The following is a 16,279-nucleotide window of genomic DNA, read 5'->3' as shown; positions in this document are numbered from 1 at the left end:
TCAACTCAATGTCACCTGTAAAATTATGGGGAATAGGAATGTGGATAATAATGAAAAGTCTGAAATATTTTAAGAACTATTTAAAGTGTTGGTGTTAACCAGATGGGTACTTGAAGATTGGGGACTTCGAGAATCGCACTTTTTTAAAAAAAATTTTTAATTTTTAATTTTTTTTATAAACATATATTTTTATCCCCTGGGGTACAGGTCTGTGAATCGGCAGGTTTACACACTTCACAGCACTCACCGTAGTACATACCCTCCCCCATGTCCATAACCCCACCCCCCTTCTCCCAGCCCCCCTCCCCCCAGCAACCCTCAGTTTGTTTTGTGAGATTAAGAGTCACTTATGGAAGTGGCCTGCTGCCTGGAAGCCATGATATTGGGGGATGAAGGGTGGAACCAGCTCTTTCATCCTACATTGTAGATGGCTGCCCCACCCTGGGCGAGGCCAGAGGGGGGCCCAGGGAGTGGCTCAGTCAGGCATTATTGGGAGGGAAACACATCATCATGGCCTTATAGCCTTTCTAGAAGACATCCAGGTTTGTTTTTCCTGGTACATTACTTTTTGTAAGTTATGAGCAAATAAATGTAGGAAAGCACATGGGCTCAAAGAAGAGAAATCTCCATATATTTTATAAGATGTTAATGTTGACATTTTTTAACCATTACTCTCATTGTACAATCTTATCAAGCTATCTTGCAACTGTGCAGTTCTAGAACATGTGGCTGAAGAGTCTAGAAGAAATAAACGTATTTAATAAGCATTTCTTATATGCTAAACTATGTTAAGTACTTTATATACACTATTTTTAAAATGCTATCGAAGCATTTTCTTCTTTATTAAAAAGGAGATTGATGCCCCCAAAAGTTAAAGTTGATGAGGATGATGCAGCTGGCATATAGAGCAAATAGCGCTGAAATCCTGAAGACCGATGGCATAGAATTATACTATTCAATAAGGTAGCTGCTAGTTACACGTAGTTATTTGAATTAATTAAAATGCAGTGAAATGTTCAGCGCTCAGTGGCACTAACCACATTTCCAGTGCTCAATAGCCATCCTTTCCAGTACTGCAGCAAGTTCTATTGAACAGACCTGGCACAGAACATTTAGTAAATGCTCTGTAACATTTACTGTAAATATGTCCATCCAGCTTATTTACCTTTTGGAAAATGAAACACACTTGGTAAAAAATTTCATTTTGTAGTAATACTCCACGAGATTCCCTTGAGCATAGACATTTCCACGTTCTGCTGCTTCCCTTAAGCACTGCAAGGCAGCTTCAGTATCTTGGCGGATGCCTTGTCCATAAAAATACATTAATCCAAGTGCACCCTGGGACTCCAGATTTCCATTGCCACATGCTTCCGAGTGCCAATAAAATGCCTAAGAAAAAACACAACTTCATTTATTTATTATTCACCAGGCAGAATTATAAGGGAATACTGGAAAGAAAAAAAAATCTCTCATTATAAGGTAGTAGCATTAATTAATCTCCTGGAATAGTTCTAGCACCTTGAGTATATTTCAGGTTGGTCCTAATTTCACATACCTAGAAGAGAGTGCTAAGGTGAGCCCACCTGTCTTCTACCCACCGTGTAGGTTAGGCCACAGTCCAGACTGCAGCTGTTTCAGGATTCACGATTTCTCATTTTTCCAGAGGAAGGACTGGGAGGGTAGGGAGTAGGAGGTAAGTGTCTGCTGGGCTTTGAGACACCTGCCATGAGGCCCTGCAGGGAGAGGAGAGCTGCCAATGCTGAAGGGCAGTCAGGTCCAGGTGGACCTCCGAGATGGCGCCTATGGAGATCAGAGGCAACCAAGGTAAAAGCCATGTGTGGCCACGAGCACATGTGCTCAATGTGCAACTGCAGTGAATTTAAATTAGTTCAAAAAATTATTTCCAAGTAGCTGTTCAGTTATCCAAAGTGGGTCTTGGTTGCTATGTGTTTCTTTTAAGTTTGTCCTTAATGCCTCCTACAAGTAGGACTCGGCTCTACATTTCCTTCTCCCTATAGGATTTCTTTGAAAATGTTTCAGTGATTGATGATTAAAGAGATTGTATTTCTGTAAAAATCTTAAATTGATTTGATTTGTTACTAGGCTTTTGTTTTGGTTTTGGTTTGGGGGTGGTTTTTTTTTTTTGTATTTTACTTATTAACATCATAACTTTCTTAGGACAAATTAATTTATTCACATGTAAAAGGATTTGGGCTATATTTCAGGATTCTCTTAGCTTTCATGGTATAATAATATTTTGTGTGTGTGGCTTTTTATAGCATGCAAAATTCTCACACATCTGTGGACTCCTTTGGTAGAGGTGGAGATGAGTAAAGCATGAAATGAGCTTTGAGATACTAAAATGTGAACTTTACATTTTAAAGAATTATAAGAGATTTTTAAAAGTAAACACTCATTCTTTACCATCCTCCATTCAAAAAAGAAATAGCAGGGGTGCCTGGGTGGCTCAGTGGGTTAAAGCCTCTGCCTTCTGCTCGGGTCATGGTCCCAGGGTTCTGGGATAGAGCCCCGCATCGGGCTCTCTGTTAGGCGGGGAGCCTGCTTCCTCCTCCCTCTCTCTCTCTGCCTGCCTCTCTGCCTACTTGTGATCTGTGTCTGTCAAATAAATTAATAAAATATTAAAAAAAAAAGAAATAGCAAAATATTAATCTACATGTGGTGCTAGCATTAAAGACAAATAGATCAGTGTTACCTTTTCTAAGTCTTTAGGCTCTTTTGTTGAATAATACAATCCTAGGATACTTTGAGCCTTCACACTAGCTTTAGGATTTCCATTGTCTGCAGCAAAAAGCCACAGTCTGAAAAAGAAAGGCAAGGCAAGTTATTCTTTGTGTCAGCATTTGATTTAAAAAAAAAAATAAAAAATAAAAAAAAAATAAACACTTGTTTTCAGGTAAAACTACCTTTCAGCTTCCTCATCTGATTGTTTGATGCCTTTCCCTTCATAATAAGCTCTTCCAAGGTTGTAGGCAGCTGCAAACTGTAAGTGCCTTGCTTTGGGACATGGAGAATCAACAATTTTCTTCATATATTCCACTCCTTTTTCCTTCCACAAAGGAAAAGAACAAACAAAAAAACCCTAGTTTTTAGTTTTATCCAAACTAAATTCTTTCTCCCAATAATACTGTAAAGTGTTCACCCTCTGACATGATGTTTGCTCTCATGACTCTGTGCCCAGACAGGATGGTTGTGCTTTAGTCTGCAGAGCTGGAAAGAAAAGAGGGACGGAGGGAGGGAGGGGAGATCCGTCTACTGAGTAGGCGTTCCCAGAGTTCCAGGATAGAAGGCATTTCCCTCACTCTATAGCTTTCAGAGTTGCATTATGTTTCAATATGGTTTCCTTTCTTCTCTCCTCCTTCCTACCTTATCACCCTTATTCTGCATGGGCACAGTTTTTAGTACTTATCAAAGTACAGGAATATCTGTAACTTCTTCCACATTTATAATTAGAGTACATTTGTGAGCCCCAAACACTGTTTTCTCTCTTTAAGCACACCAAGTATGCTCAGTGATAATTTACATCCAATATGCTAATCTTCATATGATACCTGCTTAGTCGCAAAGAGCACAAGACGACACTGCGCCCTCCAGAAATCCATCAGACACAAATTTTCAAACATCACTCCAAAAAAGAAAATGTTTGACCATCAAATACATTGCTTATACACTACATTCTAGCTTTCATCCTTCACTGCTCTCTCCAAGTTCTGTTGCTGGCTGAACACCACAATAATAGAAAATAAAGATGTTTGCCTTCTAGTGAGTCCCAATTTATAAGGATTTATTTTTGTGAATGTGTCACATGGGTATTTGCCTTTTCCCCAAAACCTAATAGTAAGAGGGAGCTTACTGGTAGTCAAGTGATGTGATTGTGTAAATCCTTCCACAAATCGCAATGTCTAAATCTGGAGCAAACATTAAAAAATAACCGACTTTTTAAAGTAGGTTCCAAAAAGCTCCCCAACTTTTTAAAGACACTGGAAAGTTTACCAGAGGACACACAAGTTGAGAGATTATTCTTTTTTTTTCCTTAAATTAAACTATAATGTATTATTTGTCCCGAGGGTACAGGTCTGTGATTCATCAGTCTTACACATTTCATAGCACTCACCATAGCACATACCTGCCCCAATGTCCATAACCCAGCCACCCTCTCCCTACCTCACCACCCCACAGCAACCCTCAGTTTGCTTCATGAGATTAAGAGTCTCCTATGGTTTGTCTCCCGATCCCATCTTGTTTCGCTTTTTCCTTCCCTACTGGAGAGATTATTCTTAAAAACTGCAAATAGAAGGGATCCATGAAGTTCAGTGAACCCCAGGCTGGATAAACAGAAAGTAGCGTTCCTAGGCATACATCATAGTCAACCTGCTGAAAGCCAAAGAAATTTTGAAAGCAGCCAGATAAAAATGACGCATTAAATACAGAAGAACAACTACATAATTAGTATTTCAGAAGACTGAAATCACACTGTGCATCTTTTCTGACTACAACAGTATGAAACTAGAAATAAATCAGAAGAAAAAAGGGTGGGGAATACACATGGAGGTTAAATCACACGATACGAAACAACCATGGGTCAATAAAGCAAAGAAGAAATCAACAAAGTATGTGGAGACAAATGGAAATGAAAACACAATATCCCCAAATATTGGGACACAGCAAAGACAGTTCTAAGAGGAAATTATGTAGTGATACAGGCCTACCTCAAGAAACAAGAAAAAAGCTCAATCTAACCTTACACCTAAAGGAACTAGAAAAAGAAAAACAAAGCCCAAGGTTTGTAGAAGGAAGGATAAAGATCAGAGCAGAAATAAATACAAGACTAAAGAAAAATGTCAATGAAACCAAGAGCTAGTTCCTTGAAAAGATAAACATATGCCAATAAATTGAACAACCTTGAATAAATTCCTAGAATCATCCAATCTTCTGAAACTAAATCAAGAAGAAATTAAAAATCCGAACATTACTAGTAATGAAATTTAATCAGTAAAACACTAACAAAAAAGTCAAGGAACAGATGGCTTCACAGGTAAATTCTACCAAACATTTAAAGAAGAGATAATACCTATCCCCCTCAGACTATTCCAAAACAATAGAAGAGGAAGGAAACTTTCCATGTACATTCTGTGATGCTAGCATTAACTGATACCAAAACCAGACAAAGACACCATAAAAAAACTGCAGACTAATATTCCTGATGAACATAGATGGAAAAATCCTCAACAAAATATTAGCAAACTGAATCCAACAATACATTAAATCAAGTGGGATTTATTCCAGGGATGCAAGGATGTTTCAATATTCACAAATCAGTGTGATAACATCACATCAGCAAAACAAAGGATAAAAATCATATGATCATCTCAAGAGACACAGAAAAAACATCTGGTAGAACTCAACATCCATTCATGATAAAAACTCTCAACAAAGTAGGTTTGAGGAAGCTTACCTCAACACAATAAAGGCTATATATGAAAACTCCACAGCTAACATCTTACTCGCTGGTGAAAAACAGAACTTTTCTTCTAATATCAGGAATAGGACAAGGATGTCCAGTCTTACCACTTTTATTCAACATAATACTGGAAGTCCTAGCCTCAGCAATCAGATAAGAAAAAGAAGTATTGGGGCGCCTGGGTGGCTCAGTGGGTTAAGCCGCTGCCTTCGGCTCAGGTCATGATCTCAGGGTCCTGGGATCGAGTCCCGCATGGGGCTCTCTGCTCGGCAGGGAGCCTGCTTCCCTCTCTCTCTGCCTGCCTCTGCCTGCTTGTGATTTCTCTGTCAAATAAATACATTAAAAAAAAAAAGAAGAAAAAGAAGTATTCATTTTTTAAATAAGCAAACTGTCACTGTTTATAGATGACAATGATACTATATGTAGAAAATCCTAAAAACTCCACAGAAAGCTACTGGAAGTCATAAATTAGTAAAGTTTCAGTATATAAAATTAATACTCAGAAATTATTAGTATGTCTACATTCTAATAACAAAGTAGCAGAAAAAGAAATTAAGTAACTCTCATTTACATGGGTCACCTGGGTGGCTCAGTTAGTTAAGCCTCTGCCTTCGGTTCAGGTCATGATCTCAGGGTCTTGGGATTGAGCCCTGTGTCAGGCTTCCTGCTCAGTGGAGAATCTGCTTCTCCCTCTGCCCTCCTCCACTCCCACTCATGCTCACTGTAAAATAAAATCTTAAAAAAAACTCCAAAACTTCCAATTACAGTTGCACAGAAGATAATAAAGTACATAGGAATAAACTTAACTAAAGAGGTGGAAGACCTATACTGTGAAAACTATAAAACACTGATTAAAGAAATTAAAGATGACACAAACAAAATAGAAAGATATTCCACACTATTGGGTTGGAAGACAACATTGTCTGTCTTACCCAAAGCAGTCTACAGATTCAGTGCAATCCCTATCAAAATACCAACAACATTTTTCACAAAAGTAGAACAAAAAGTACTAAAATTTGCATGGATCCACAAAAGACCCTGAATTGGCAAAGTAGTCTTGATAAAGAGCAACAAAGCTGGAGATATCTTAATTCCAGATTTCAAGGTATACTACCAAAGCTATAGTAATCAAAACAGTATGGTATTGGCACAAAAATAGACACAGAGATCAATGGACAGGAGGTAGAGCCCAGTAGTAAACCCACAATTATATGGTCAATTAATCTGACAAATGAAGCAAGAATACACCATGAGAGAAAGACAGTCTCTTCAATAAATGCTGCTGGGAAAAGCGGATAGTTACAATGTAAAAGAATGAAATTGGACCACTTTCTAACACCACACACAAAAATAAAAAGGCCCAAAGACTTATATGTGAGACTTCAAACCATAAAACTCCTAGAAAACAGGCAGTATTTTCTCTGACGTTGGCCATTAGAACATTTTTCTAGATAATGTCTCATAAAGCTAGGGAAACAAAAGCCAAAATGAACTACTGAGCCTACTTCAAAATAAAAAGCTTTTGTAGCACAGTGAAGGAAACCACACCAAAAGAAAAAAGCCAAAAATCTACTGAATGGAGAAGTTATTTGCAAATAGTATAGCTGATAAGCAGTTAATATCCAAAATATATAAAGAACTTACCCAACTCTGTCATACACACAAATAACCCAATTAAAAATGGGCACAAGACCTGAATAGCCATTTTGCCAAAGAAGACCTAAAGATGGCCAACAGACAAATGGAAAGATACCCAACATCCCTCATCATCAGGAAAATGCAAATCAAAACTACAATGAGCTATCACTTCACACCTGTCAGAATGGCTAAAATAAAAAAGACAAGAAATAACAAGTGTTGGTGAGGATATAGAGAAAAAGGAACATTTGTGCACTGTTGGTGGGAATGCAAACCGGTGCAGCTATTGTGGAAAACAGTATGTAGGTTCCTCAAAAAAATAAAAATAGAAATACCGTATGGTTGAATAATTCCACTATTGGGTATTTACCCAAACATAATGAAAATAGTAATTTGAAAATATATATATGTCTCTGCATTTATTGCAGAATTCTTTATAAAAACCAAGATATGGGGACGCCTGGGTGGCTCAGTTGGTTAAGCAGCTGCCTTCGGCTCAGGTCATGATCCCAGGGTCCTGGGATCGAGTCCCACATCGGGCTCCTTGCTCGGCAGGGAGCCTGCTTCTCCCTCTGCCTCTGCCTGCCTCTTTGTCTGTGCTCGCTCGCTCTCTCTCCCTCTGTCTCTGACAAATAAATAAATAAAATCTTAAAAAAAAAAAAAAAAACCAAGATATGGAAGCAACTTACATGTCCACAGATAGATGAATGGATAAAGAAGATGTGATGTATATGTATTTGTATGCACACACACACCTTAAATTAATACAATGTTATATGTTAATTACATCTCAATAAAAATGGCAGGGGCAACAATAGTAGTAGTGAGTGACTTCTCATGGGAATTAATGAAGGCCAGAAGATTTGAGAACAGCATTTTTATTTTTATTTATTTATTAAGGTTTTATTTATTTATTTGACAGAGATCACAAGTAGGCAGAGACGCAGGCAGAGAGAGAAGAGGAAGCAGGCTCCCCGCTGAGCAGAGAGCCCGATGTGGGGCTCGATCCCAGGACCCTGAGGATCATGATCTGAGCCGAAGACAGAGCCTTTAACCCACTGAGCCACCCAGGTGCCCCAAGAACAGCATTTTTAAAATGTGGAAAAGCAAAACTTCGACCAGCAAAAAAATTCATAAAAAGTGAAGGCAGATAAAATAATGAATACTGTTATGCTGAAAATAAATAAATTTAATTAAAAAAAAAAAAAAAAGAAAAGACGGCTTCTGGTTCCAAAAGGAATAATGCTATGCAGACAAAAATAAAAGCTGTCTTCCTGATTTAGCAAAAAAAAAAAAGGCAAATTAACAACATTTTTAGATTACCAAAATCAGAGATAATTCATTATCTGCAAACTGTACTATAAGAAGTGCCCTTCAGAGGAAATTCTTCAGGTTGAAAGGAAAAGAACATAGTGCCAGATGTCTACACAGGTTGATAGGAAGGAATAAAGAGTTCCAGAAGTGGTAAGTATGTAACAAATATAAAAGGATACACACATATATACATATACATATGTGTACCTAATTGTTTTCCTCCTAGTTTCTTCAAAAGATATGACTAAAGCGGGCGCCTGGGTGGCTCAGTGGGTTAAGCCACTGCCTTGGGCTCAGGTCATGATCTCAGGGTCCTGGGATCGAGGCCCGCATCGGGCTCTCTGCTCAGCAGGGAGCCTGCTTCCTCCTCTCTCTCTGCCTGCCTCTCTGCCTACTTGTGATCTCTCTCTGTCAAACAAATAAATAAAATCTTAAAAAAAAAAAAAAGATATGACTAAAGCAAAAATTATACTTTTATATTTGGGGATTTATAATATAATGTAAATTTAAGAAGTATACTATGACAACACTAAAGATTGGGGGTGGGTGGGTAAATGAAAGCACACTTATTCAAGGTTCTCTTGTTTTACCTGAAGTAATTCTATATAAACTCCATGTAACTTGTGCTAAAAGTGCATACTGTAATCTCTAGAGCAACTATCAGAAAAAATATGACTAGAAAATAAGTTCAAAAGGTAATCAAATTGTTTCATCACCATTTCTCACTGAGTTGAAATAGCAATTTTATGATGTACTAAATACTTCTATATCTGTGTACATCTGTTTCTGGACTCTTGTTCTTTTGCTCTTTGCCTTATTCCTGAACAAAACCCAAAAACTACATTGCTTTAAGTACCACGGCTTTTTGCTCCTTCATATGAATTCTTTTTTTTTTTTTTAAAGATTTTATTTATTTATTTGACAGAGAGAAATCACAAGTATTTGGAGAGGCAGGCAGAGAGAGAGAGAGGAGGAAGCAGGCTCCCTGCTGAGCAGAGAGCCCCATGTGGGACTCGATCCCAGGACGCGAGATCGTGACCTGAGCCGAAGGCAGCGGCTTAACCCACTGAGCCACCCAGGCGCCCCTTCATATGAATTCTTTAATCAGCTTGCCACATGCCATAAAAAAATCTCATAAGGAATTTGATTCTGATTACATTAATACACAAAGTTAAATCTGGGGAGTGGTTAGAGGTAAGACTTAGGAAACTGGTGTCTCTGGGAAACCAGTGCTGCTGCCTGACAAGAGACAGTGAATTTTTTTTTTTTAAAGATTTTATTTATTTATTTGACAGAGAGAGATCACAAGCAGGCAGAGAGGCAGGCAGAGAGAGAGGAGGAAGCAGGCTCCCTGCTGAGCAGAGAGCCCGATGCGGGCCTCGATCCCAGGACCCTGAGATCATGACCTGAGCCGAAGGCAGCGGCTTAACCCACTGAGCCACCCAGGCGCCCGAGACAGTGAATTCATAAGCTCCTGCAGTCTGGCACTGAATTACATTCCAGTGTTTACTGCCTGATGCTATGGAAAGTATTTAAAAACCTTTTTCGGATTCTATGAAACAGGAAGAGAAAGGCTACATAGGTAAACTTGTCCACACCACAATTTTATCTCAGCCAAAAATTTGGTTGCTTTACCCGTTTTCCCCCAGTGCTATTTCCAGGTTGCATTTGTAGCTTCCTCAGATACGGCAGTGTGTGCGATCTTTATCTCTGTGCGGGTAATAACGACCTGTGAATGCTCCCTGAAGAAAACGGTTCAAATCTACCGCGCCAAGTATATACAGTTCAGTCAGCCTCTGGACCAAATGAGTATCAAGAACTTGGGAAATTAATAAAAGAAAGCGATAAAAATTAAGAGTGGGCTCTTTGGCCCTTTACTGCAGGTTAAGAGTATAATCAAGCTAACAGTGTCACTCTAGGTGAGGAGGGACCTGCAGAGGCCATCTTTATGCTCCTCTGGCCTCCATATGTAATCACATTCGAGCCATTCTGTTTGGAGTTGCCCTATGCCAACCCATTGAATCTGCTAACCTTCTGGCTCCTCCACTTCTTCATGTTCTTAATTCCCATATTTTCAGCTGATTCTGTATCTGTGGCCATACTCATGTCTTTGTTCCTGTTTCCCTCTTTGGCCTTCTCTGCCTACTCAGCTGCACTCAAGCAGCTGAGCATGGTCCTTCTTTAAACTCGTGATCACACATTTCAGAGCGAGCTCTCCGCCCTGGCAAACAGTACTATCAATTTGTCTCATCAATTATCTGGCCCACTTACCTGGTAGAGAAGATACGATTTCAGACTTTATCCTTTGTCTTCGCACTTCTACTGCTCCCTGCCCTTTCCCTCATTCTCAGTTCATGGCTTCACCTTTTTAAAATTTTTATATTTTTATTAAAAAAAAATGGAGTGGTTCAAGAATTTGTATGTCATCTTTGTACACAGAGACTATGCTAATTTTTTCTGTCCTTCCAATTTTAGTACACATACTGCTGAAGCAAGCATATGGCTTCACTTTCTGCACTGAGAAAATAGAAAATCAAAAGAAACACCAAATCCGTGAATTTACCCAGCTCATCATTTTTTCCCTCTATACTAGATCTCGTGTATCGACTTACAAATATACTGTGGCATCTCTGTTCTGGGGGGATGCCCCCTCGAGGCCATGATCCCTTCGTTACTGCATATGCATCTGTTCTGCTTTATGGTAAAACTCAGTGCTTCTGTCTGCCTTCTCCCCGGCAGTCTCCCCAGCCCCCTTTGGCCTGCGTCCCTTACCATTCCACTGCAAAGGCTGGTCAGTCTGTCCAGTGAGATTCATCTTAATGTGCCTAATTCTAAGTGCTCAGTTTCCATTAAACTCACCATAGCAGAATTTGAGACAGATGATCTCTCTCTCTCTCTCTTTTTTTTTTTTTTTTTTTTTTTTGGTAAAGATTTTACTTATTTATTTGAGCGCATGAGAGGGGGGAGGGTCAGAGGGAGAAGCAGGCTCCCCGTAGAGCAGGGAGCCCGATTTGGGGCTGGATCCCAGGACCCTGGGATGGACCTTGAGCTGAAGGGAGATGTTTAACCAACTCAGCCTCATGTTGTTCCCTCCATCCGAATGCCAGTCCTGACCTTATGAGCTGTTCTTGTGTCCTGAGCGTCAGCACCTGTCAGCGGCTCTGTGAAAACAAGTCCCGCCTTGTGCCTAGCACACGCACCTGTCACCGTCCAGGACTCACAACTGCACTCGTAGTTTTCCTCAGACTATGCGCTCCTCTTCGTACTGACCTTTGCTTCCCCAAGCATCTCAGACTCTTCCTGCCTTGTAAATGTTTGTGGAATGAAGGAGTGAGTAAAGAATACAATGAATCCAACTAAACTAGAGCTGGATAAGTCACAAGAGTACACACCTCGGGGATGGTAGAGCAGGTGCTCACGGCGCAAAAAACAGAGGCGGATATTTTTTAAGCTGCTTTTGTGTCTTTTAGGGCAACTCCATTGATGATGATGACCCCCATGAACGGTACCAGTGCACAAAGAAACGCCACTGTCTTAAGTGGTAGGATCTATGTGTGTTTTAAGCATCGGGGTTGTAGGTGAACTAGAGGTGAGTTCAAAGGACCTGAGAGATGCTTACTTATCTAGGGAGAGACAGGCAGTTGGTGGTATGGATCTCAGCAGGAGGCTTTGGTGTGAAGACAACAATCTGCATATCTTTGTGAAGTCTAGGGAGTGTTAGCCATGGGGCAGGATGAGCTGAGAGAGTAAGTGGGGGCAGCAGAGGCCTAGGTTGTTCTTCTTTTTTTTCCCCCCTCAAAGATTTTATTTATTTATTTGAAAGAGAGATCACAAGTAGGCAGAGAGGCAGGCAGAGAGAGCATGGTCACCCAGGTGCCCAGGGACCTAGGTTCTGACATACTTCACACTTAGGAGAGAAGCAGCTAGCAAAGGACAGGGGAGGCTATGAAGAGATGAAGAGGGAAAGTTGTATTCCAGACACAAACAAGATTTGATGGAAGGTTGGGGCGCCTGGGTGGCTCAGCTGGTTAAGCCTCTGCCTTCAGCTCAGGTCATGATTCCAGGGTCCTGGGATTGAGCCCCGAACTGGGCTCACTGTTCAGTGGGGAGTCTGCTTCTCCTCCTCCTGCTGCCTGCCACTCCCCCTGCTTGTGCTCTATCAAATAAATAAATAAATAAAACCTTTAAAACAACAACAAAGAACCCCCCAAACAGTAGAAGATGATGGTAAGAGTTTTTTAAAGCATGGGAGAGAATCTTAGATACCAAGAGGAAGATGTTTCAAGAGGGTTATGGTCAACTGTGTTCAATTCACAGTAAGGGCAATGTAGTCCTGCATTCGACATGTTACTGTGTTTTTAACAGGCTAAATTATAAATAGTTTAAAATAAAATATCTTGTATTTAATGGAAATATTCATTTTTTTCATCATTTACTTATTTCATGTGCTATGATTACAACAGAGTACAAATGAAGAATTTCAGGAATTAAAGTGTAGTCCCCATTGTTAACTTTATACAACACAAAGTCAGGAAAGAAGACACGTGCCTTCCTTTAGAAGTTATTCAGTCTCTTGACAACTTTGCGAGTTAGATGGACGGGTTTTATTTTGTGTGCTGCCTCCAGTGGATTGAATTGGTAATGTCACCTTCAAGCTATGTATTGATAAAAGTCCTGCGCTATGTCTGGATTCAACTATTAAGGGGGCTGTGATCAGTTATCCAGGATGGCCAAGGGTGTGGGGAAATGACAGAGGTATCTCTAACTTGGGTTTATTTGTCCTAATTTTACAAATGTGGAAACTGGAGTCCAGAAATAATCTCCCCAAGACCATTCTGCTTATAAGCAGTGAAGTGAAGATTAGAAAGCCTGTGACTTTTCACAAATTGTTAACAGACCATTATGGATAGAGCAGTTTTGCTAATGAACACAGAGAAATGAACTTCTGAGCATCTTTGAAAAATTTAAAAGTAAATTCCCAATCTTTATTTGATAGTATGTGAAATTTCCTTGTAAGAGGAGACATAATAAATAAATAATAAAGCCCATAAGGAATAGAAAAAATTATAAAACTGATCTCCAAACCTCATAGCTCAGTTTATTCTTTCTTTTATCTTCAAGCATGCATAAATAAATGAGGTCTAAAATATTGATACACATCAATTATGCAGGTATTTAAATAATAATATAGATCATATTTATTGACAAGGAGAAGGATATTCAAAATACATTGTTAGGAGAAAAAGGATATAAAAAACATATATAGTACGGCCCTACCTTGAAAAAAACGTACACACACAAATATATATATATAATTTTTTGCAGGGGGTAATACATGGAAGCATATACTTTAAAATAATAACCAGGGTCATATTTGACAGTAGAATTTGGTGATCCTATTTTGCTTATTTTCTAACTTTCCCCATGGAATAAATTTTTAAAATAAAGGAAAACATTTTAAAACAAAAGTGTTATTGACAGTCAATATTAGCAAGGAGGGGGTGAAAAGAAATTTTGTGTTTCACATAAATGTAAAAATGCCTACTGCTATACCTTAAATACTAAAAGGATAGATATTATTAAAGTATAAGTATAGAAATATATTATTAAAATAGAATTTTAATTCTATCAAATAATCCGTTAACTATGAGATCTTTAGAGACTGTAAACAAAACAGTAACTTACAGCATCTGTAGGTGTCCCCAGCCCATCATAATACATCACTCCTAGCTGGTAAGTTGCTTGATGGTCTTTCTCCTTGATTTCTTCGAACTGTTCTAATGCTTCTTCATACCATCCCTAAAAGCTCCCAGGAAATATTGAATTACTTTCATTATTACCTTAAAGTAATCCCAAATACTTAATTCCCACTTAAATCTGGCTAGGAGCACCAAATATAACAAAAGACGGCAACAAATTTATGGAATTTGCAAGTATGGCATCGACAATAGCGCACTATAAAATCAATTAAATAGATGTGAGTATGGCAACTGAGAGTGACCAGGAAGAATCTGGGTGAGATTTCTCTTTTGCTTTCACTCTTATTTTCGGATATGCCAAACTTCTCTTGAAGTGATAGCGCAGCCCTCTTGAATCCATCCTACCATATACCCTCACCACTTCTGGAGTACGAGAAACTTCAGAGCTGGGGCCAGAGCATCAGAGAAAATGTGAACATCAGGATATTCACTATCATTAAATATCCACTACTTGGATGGTTCATGTCCTCCAGGGTTGCAGTTCTCCAGCTAGGGAGAAGACATGAAACAACAAATGTAATTCTCTAAAATTATCTTTCTCCCAGGCTTCCTTTGGAAACCTGCATGTTTTAAGGCTCCTCAACAGTGCTATGATCTGAAGCTATGGTGTGAGGGACTAATGGGGCTGATATCTTACTCCACAAGGGAAAATATCTTGCACTAAAGACTGAATCCTTTGTAATCATGGAAAGAAAGTCTGTTACTAAACTGGAAAGTTATTACTTAGGGAGAGCAGACCAGAGAAAAGCAACTTCTGGAAGGCACAACAGCCACTGAAATCCTTTTTTTATAAACTATAATGAATCAACAAATTGACAAAACCAATTAAAACTGCACCAAAATACTAATAAATACTGATTTTAAAGAACACATAATAATGAGTTAATAACCCAGCTGTTAAGACTCATTCTCCTTTCTGGCTAATGATTGGCCGAGATGTGAGGGAGCTGGAAGAGTTAGAATATGCTATAGGAAGAAAGAGAAAGGAGGTCCTTTTAATTTTCGTGATTTTTAATACCATCTACATTCTGGAAAATCTTAAATATATATTTTCAACCCAGACTTCTCCTTGGAGACCTAGACTCTTAATGTGTAAGTTTCTACTTTGAAATCTGTCTACATAGATGACAACGGACATCCGAAACACCATGTGTATGAAACCTGAACTCTTGACTATCTTCTCAATAGTCACCTTCCCCATTCCTCTACTTTTCAGTCCATGATGCTATTATTTGTGTCTCCAAAGTAAATCCAGGACCCAGCTTCCACTGCACCATTCTGGTCAAGACCAGCATCCTCTCTTGCTTGAAGTAGTATGATTTCCCCCTAAACTGGTCTTGGTTTCATGCCTGCCTTCTAATCTGTTCATCATGGACTCAAGACACTTGAGTGTTTTCTTATTACAATTTAAACAAAGCTGATCTAAAGCCATTCTCTGCCTTGCTTGTTACCACATTGGTCTCAATTTCTAGAGCTCACAGAGCACGCCTTCATCTCTGAAACACTGCATTTTCTCCCCTTTGCCTGGGATGCACTTGCACTGGGCTGTTTGCACTGCTCATTTCATTTTTTTCAAATTAGTTTCTCTCTTTCTTTTCTTTTTTTTTTTTTTTTTAAGATCATTTATTCACTGGAGAGAGCATGAACGAGCGAGAGCAGGAACAGCAGGGGGGAGGAGAGGGAGAGGGAGAAGTAGACCCCCTGCTGAGCAGGGAACCCGATACAAGGCTTGATCCTGGGATCTGGAATCATGACCCGAGCTGAAAGCAGACACTTAACCAGCAGAGTCACCCAGGGGACCCTCTTCAAATTAGTTTTAACCACAGGTCTTTCTACCCTCTCCTAAGTTAATCTCTTAACTTACCCAGTTAACTGCTCTCATAGTACTCTTTCTTATTTGTAATGATGTATTCATTTATTTCCTTCCTCTAGTAGACTAAGTTTCATGAAATGGGGACTATTCTGGTCCCCTCATCATGATATGGTCTGAACTGAGCATCATAATAGTTAACACCTATAAAACACATATTAGGTGCCAGGCCCTGTTAGTAATACTTCTACAATGAATACATCCTTACAGTGGCTCTAG

The 16,279-nt window shown here is 39.2% G+C and overlaps 2 protein-coding genes across 9 annotated transcripts in view; both read right to left on the bottom strand.

Annotated features, from left to right (window-relative positions):
* The window catches only part of CENPU (centromere protein U), a 627,562-nt gene that overhangs the window by 561,808 nt on the left and 49,475 nt on the right, over nucleotides 1–16,279 (bottom strand). The gene's annotated exons all lie outside the window — the stretch shown is intronic.
* Nucleotides 1–16,279, bottom strand: part of LRP2BP (LRP2 binding protein) — a 31,561-nt gene that overhangs the window by 11,658 nt on the left and 3,624 nt on the right. For all 8 annotated transcript variants that reach the window (XR_014306799.1, XM_082715748.1, XM_082715746.1 and 5 more), the window contains 4 exons: nucleotides 14,117–14,230; nucleotides 2,925–3,067; nucleotides 2,714–2,819; nucleotides 1,166–1,389 (listed from right to left, as the gene is read on the bottom strand). Coding sequence is in view for 7 of the 8 variants with exons in the window: in XM_082715748.1 (XP_082571874.1) it covers nucleotides 1,166–1,389; nucleotides 2,714–2,819; nucleotides 2,925–3,067; nucleotides 14,117–14,230 (587 nt within the window). In the remaining variant the exon portion in view is untranslated. The remainder of the gene's footprint in view (nucleotides 1–1,165; nucleotides 1,390–2,713; nucleotides 2,820–2,924; nucleotides 3,068–14,116; nucleotides 14,231–16,279) is intronic.

Source organism: Mustela nivalis (genome assembly GCF_964662115.1).
Source record: "Mustela nivalis genome assembly, chromosome: 20".
Taxonomy (NCBI): domain Eukaryota; kingdom Metazoa; phylum Chordata; class Mammalia; order Carnivora; family Mustelidae; genus Mustela; species Mustela nivalis.
The sequence above is the reverse complement of the archived record's forward strand: the minus strand, read 5'-3'. Positions and strand labels throughout refer to the sequence as shown.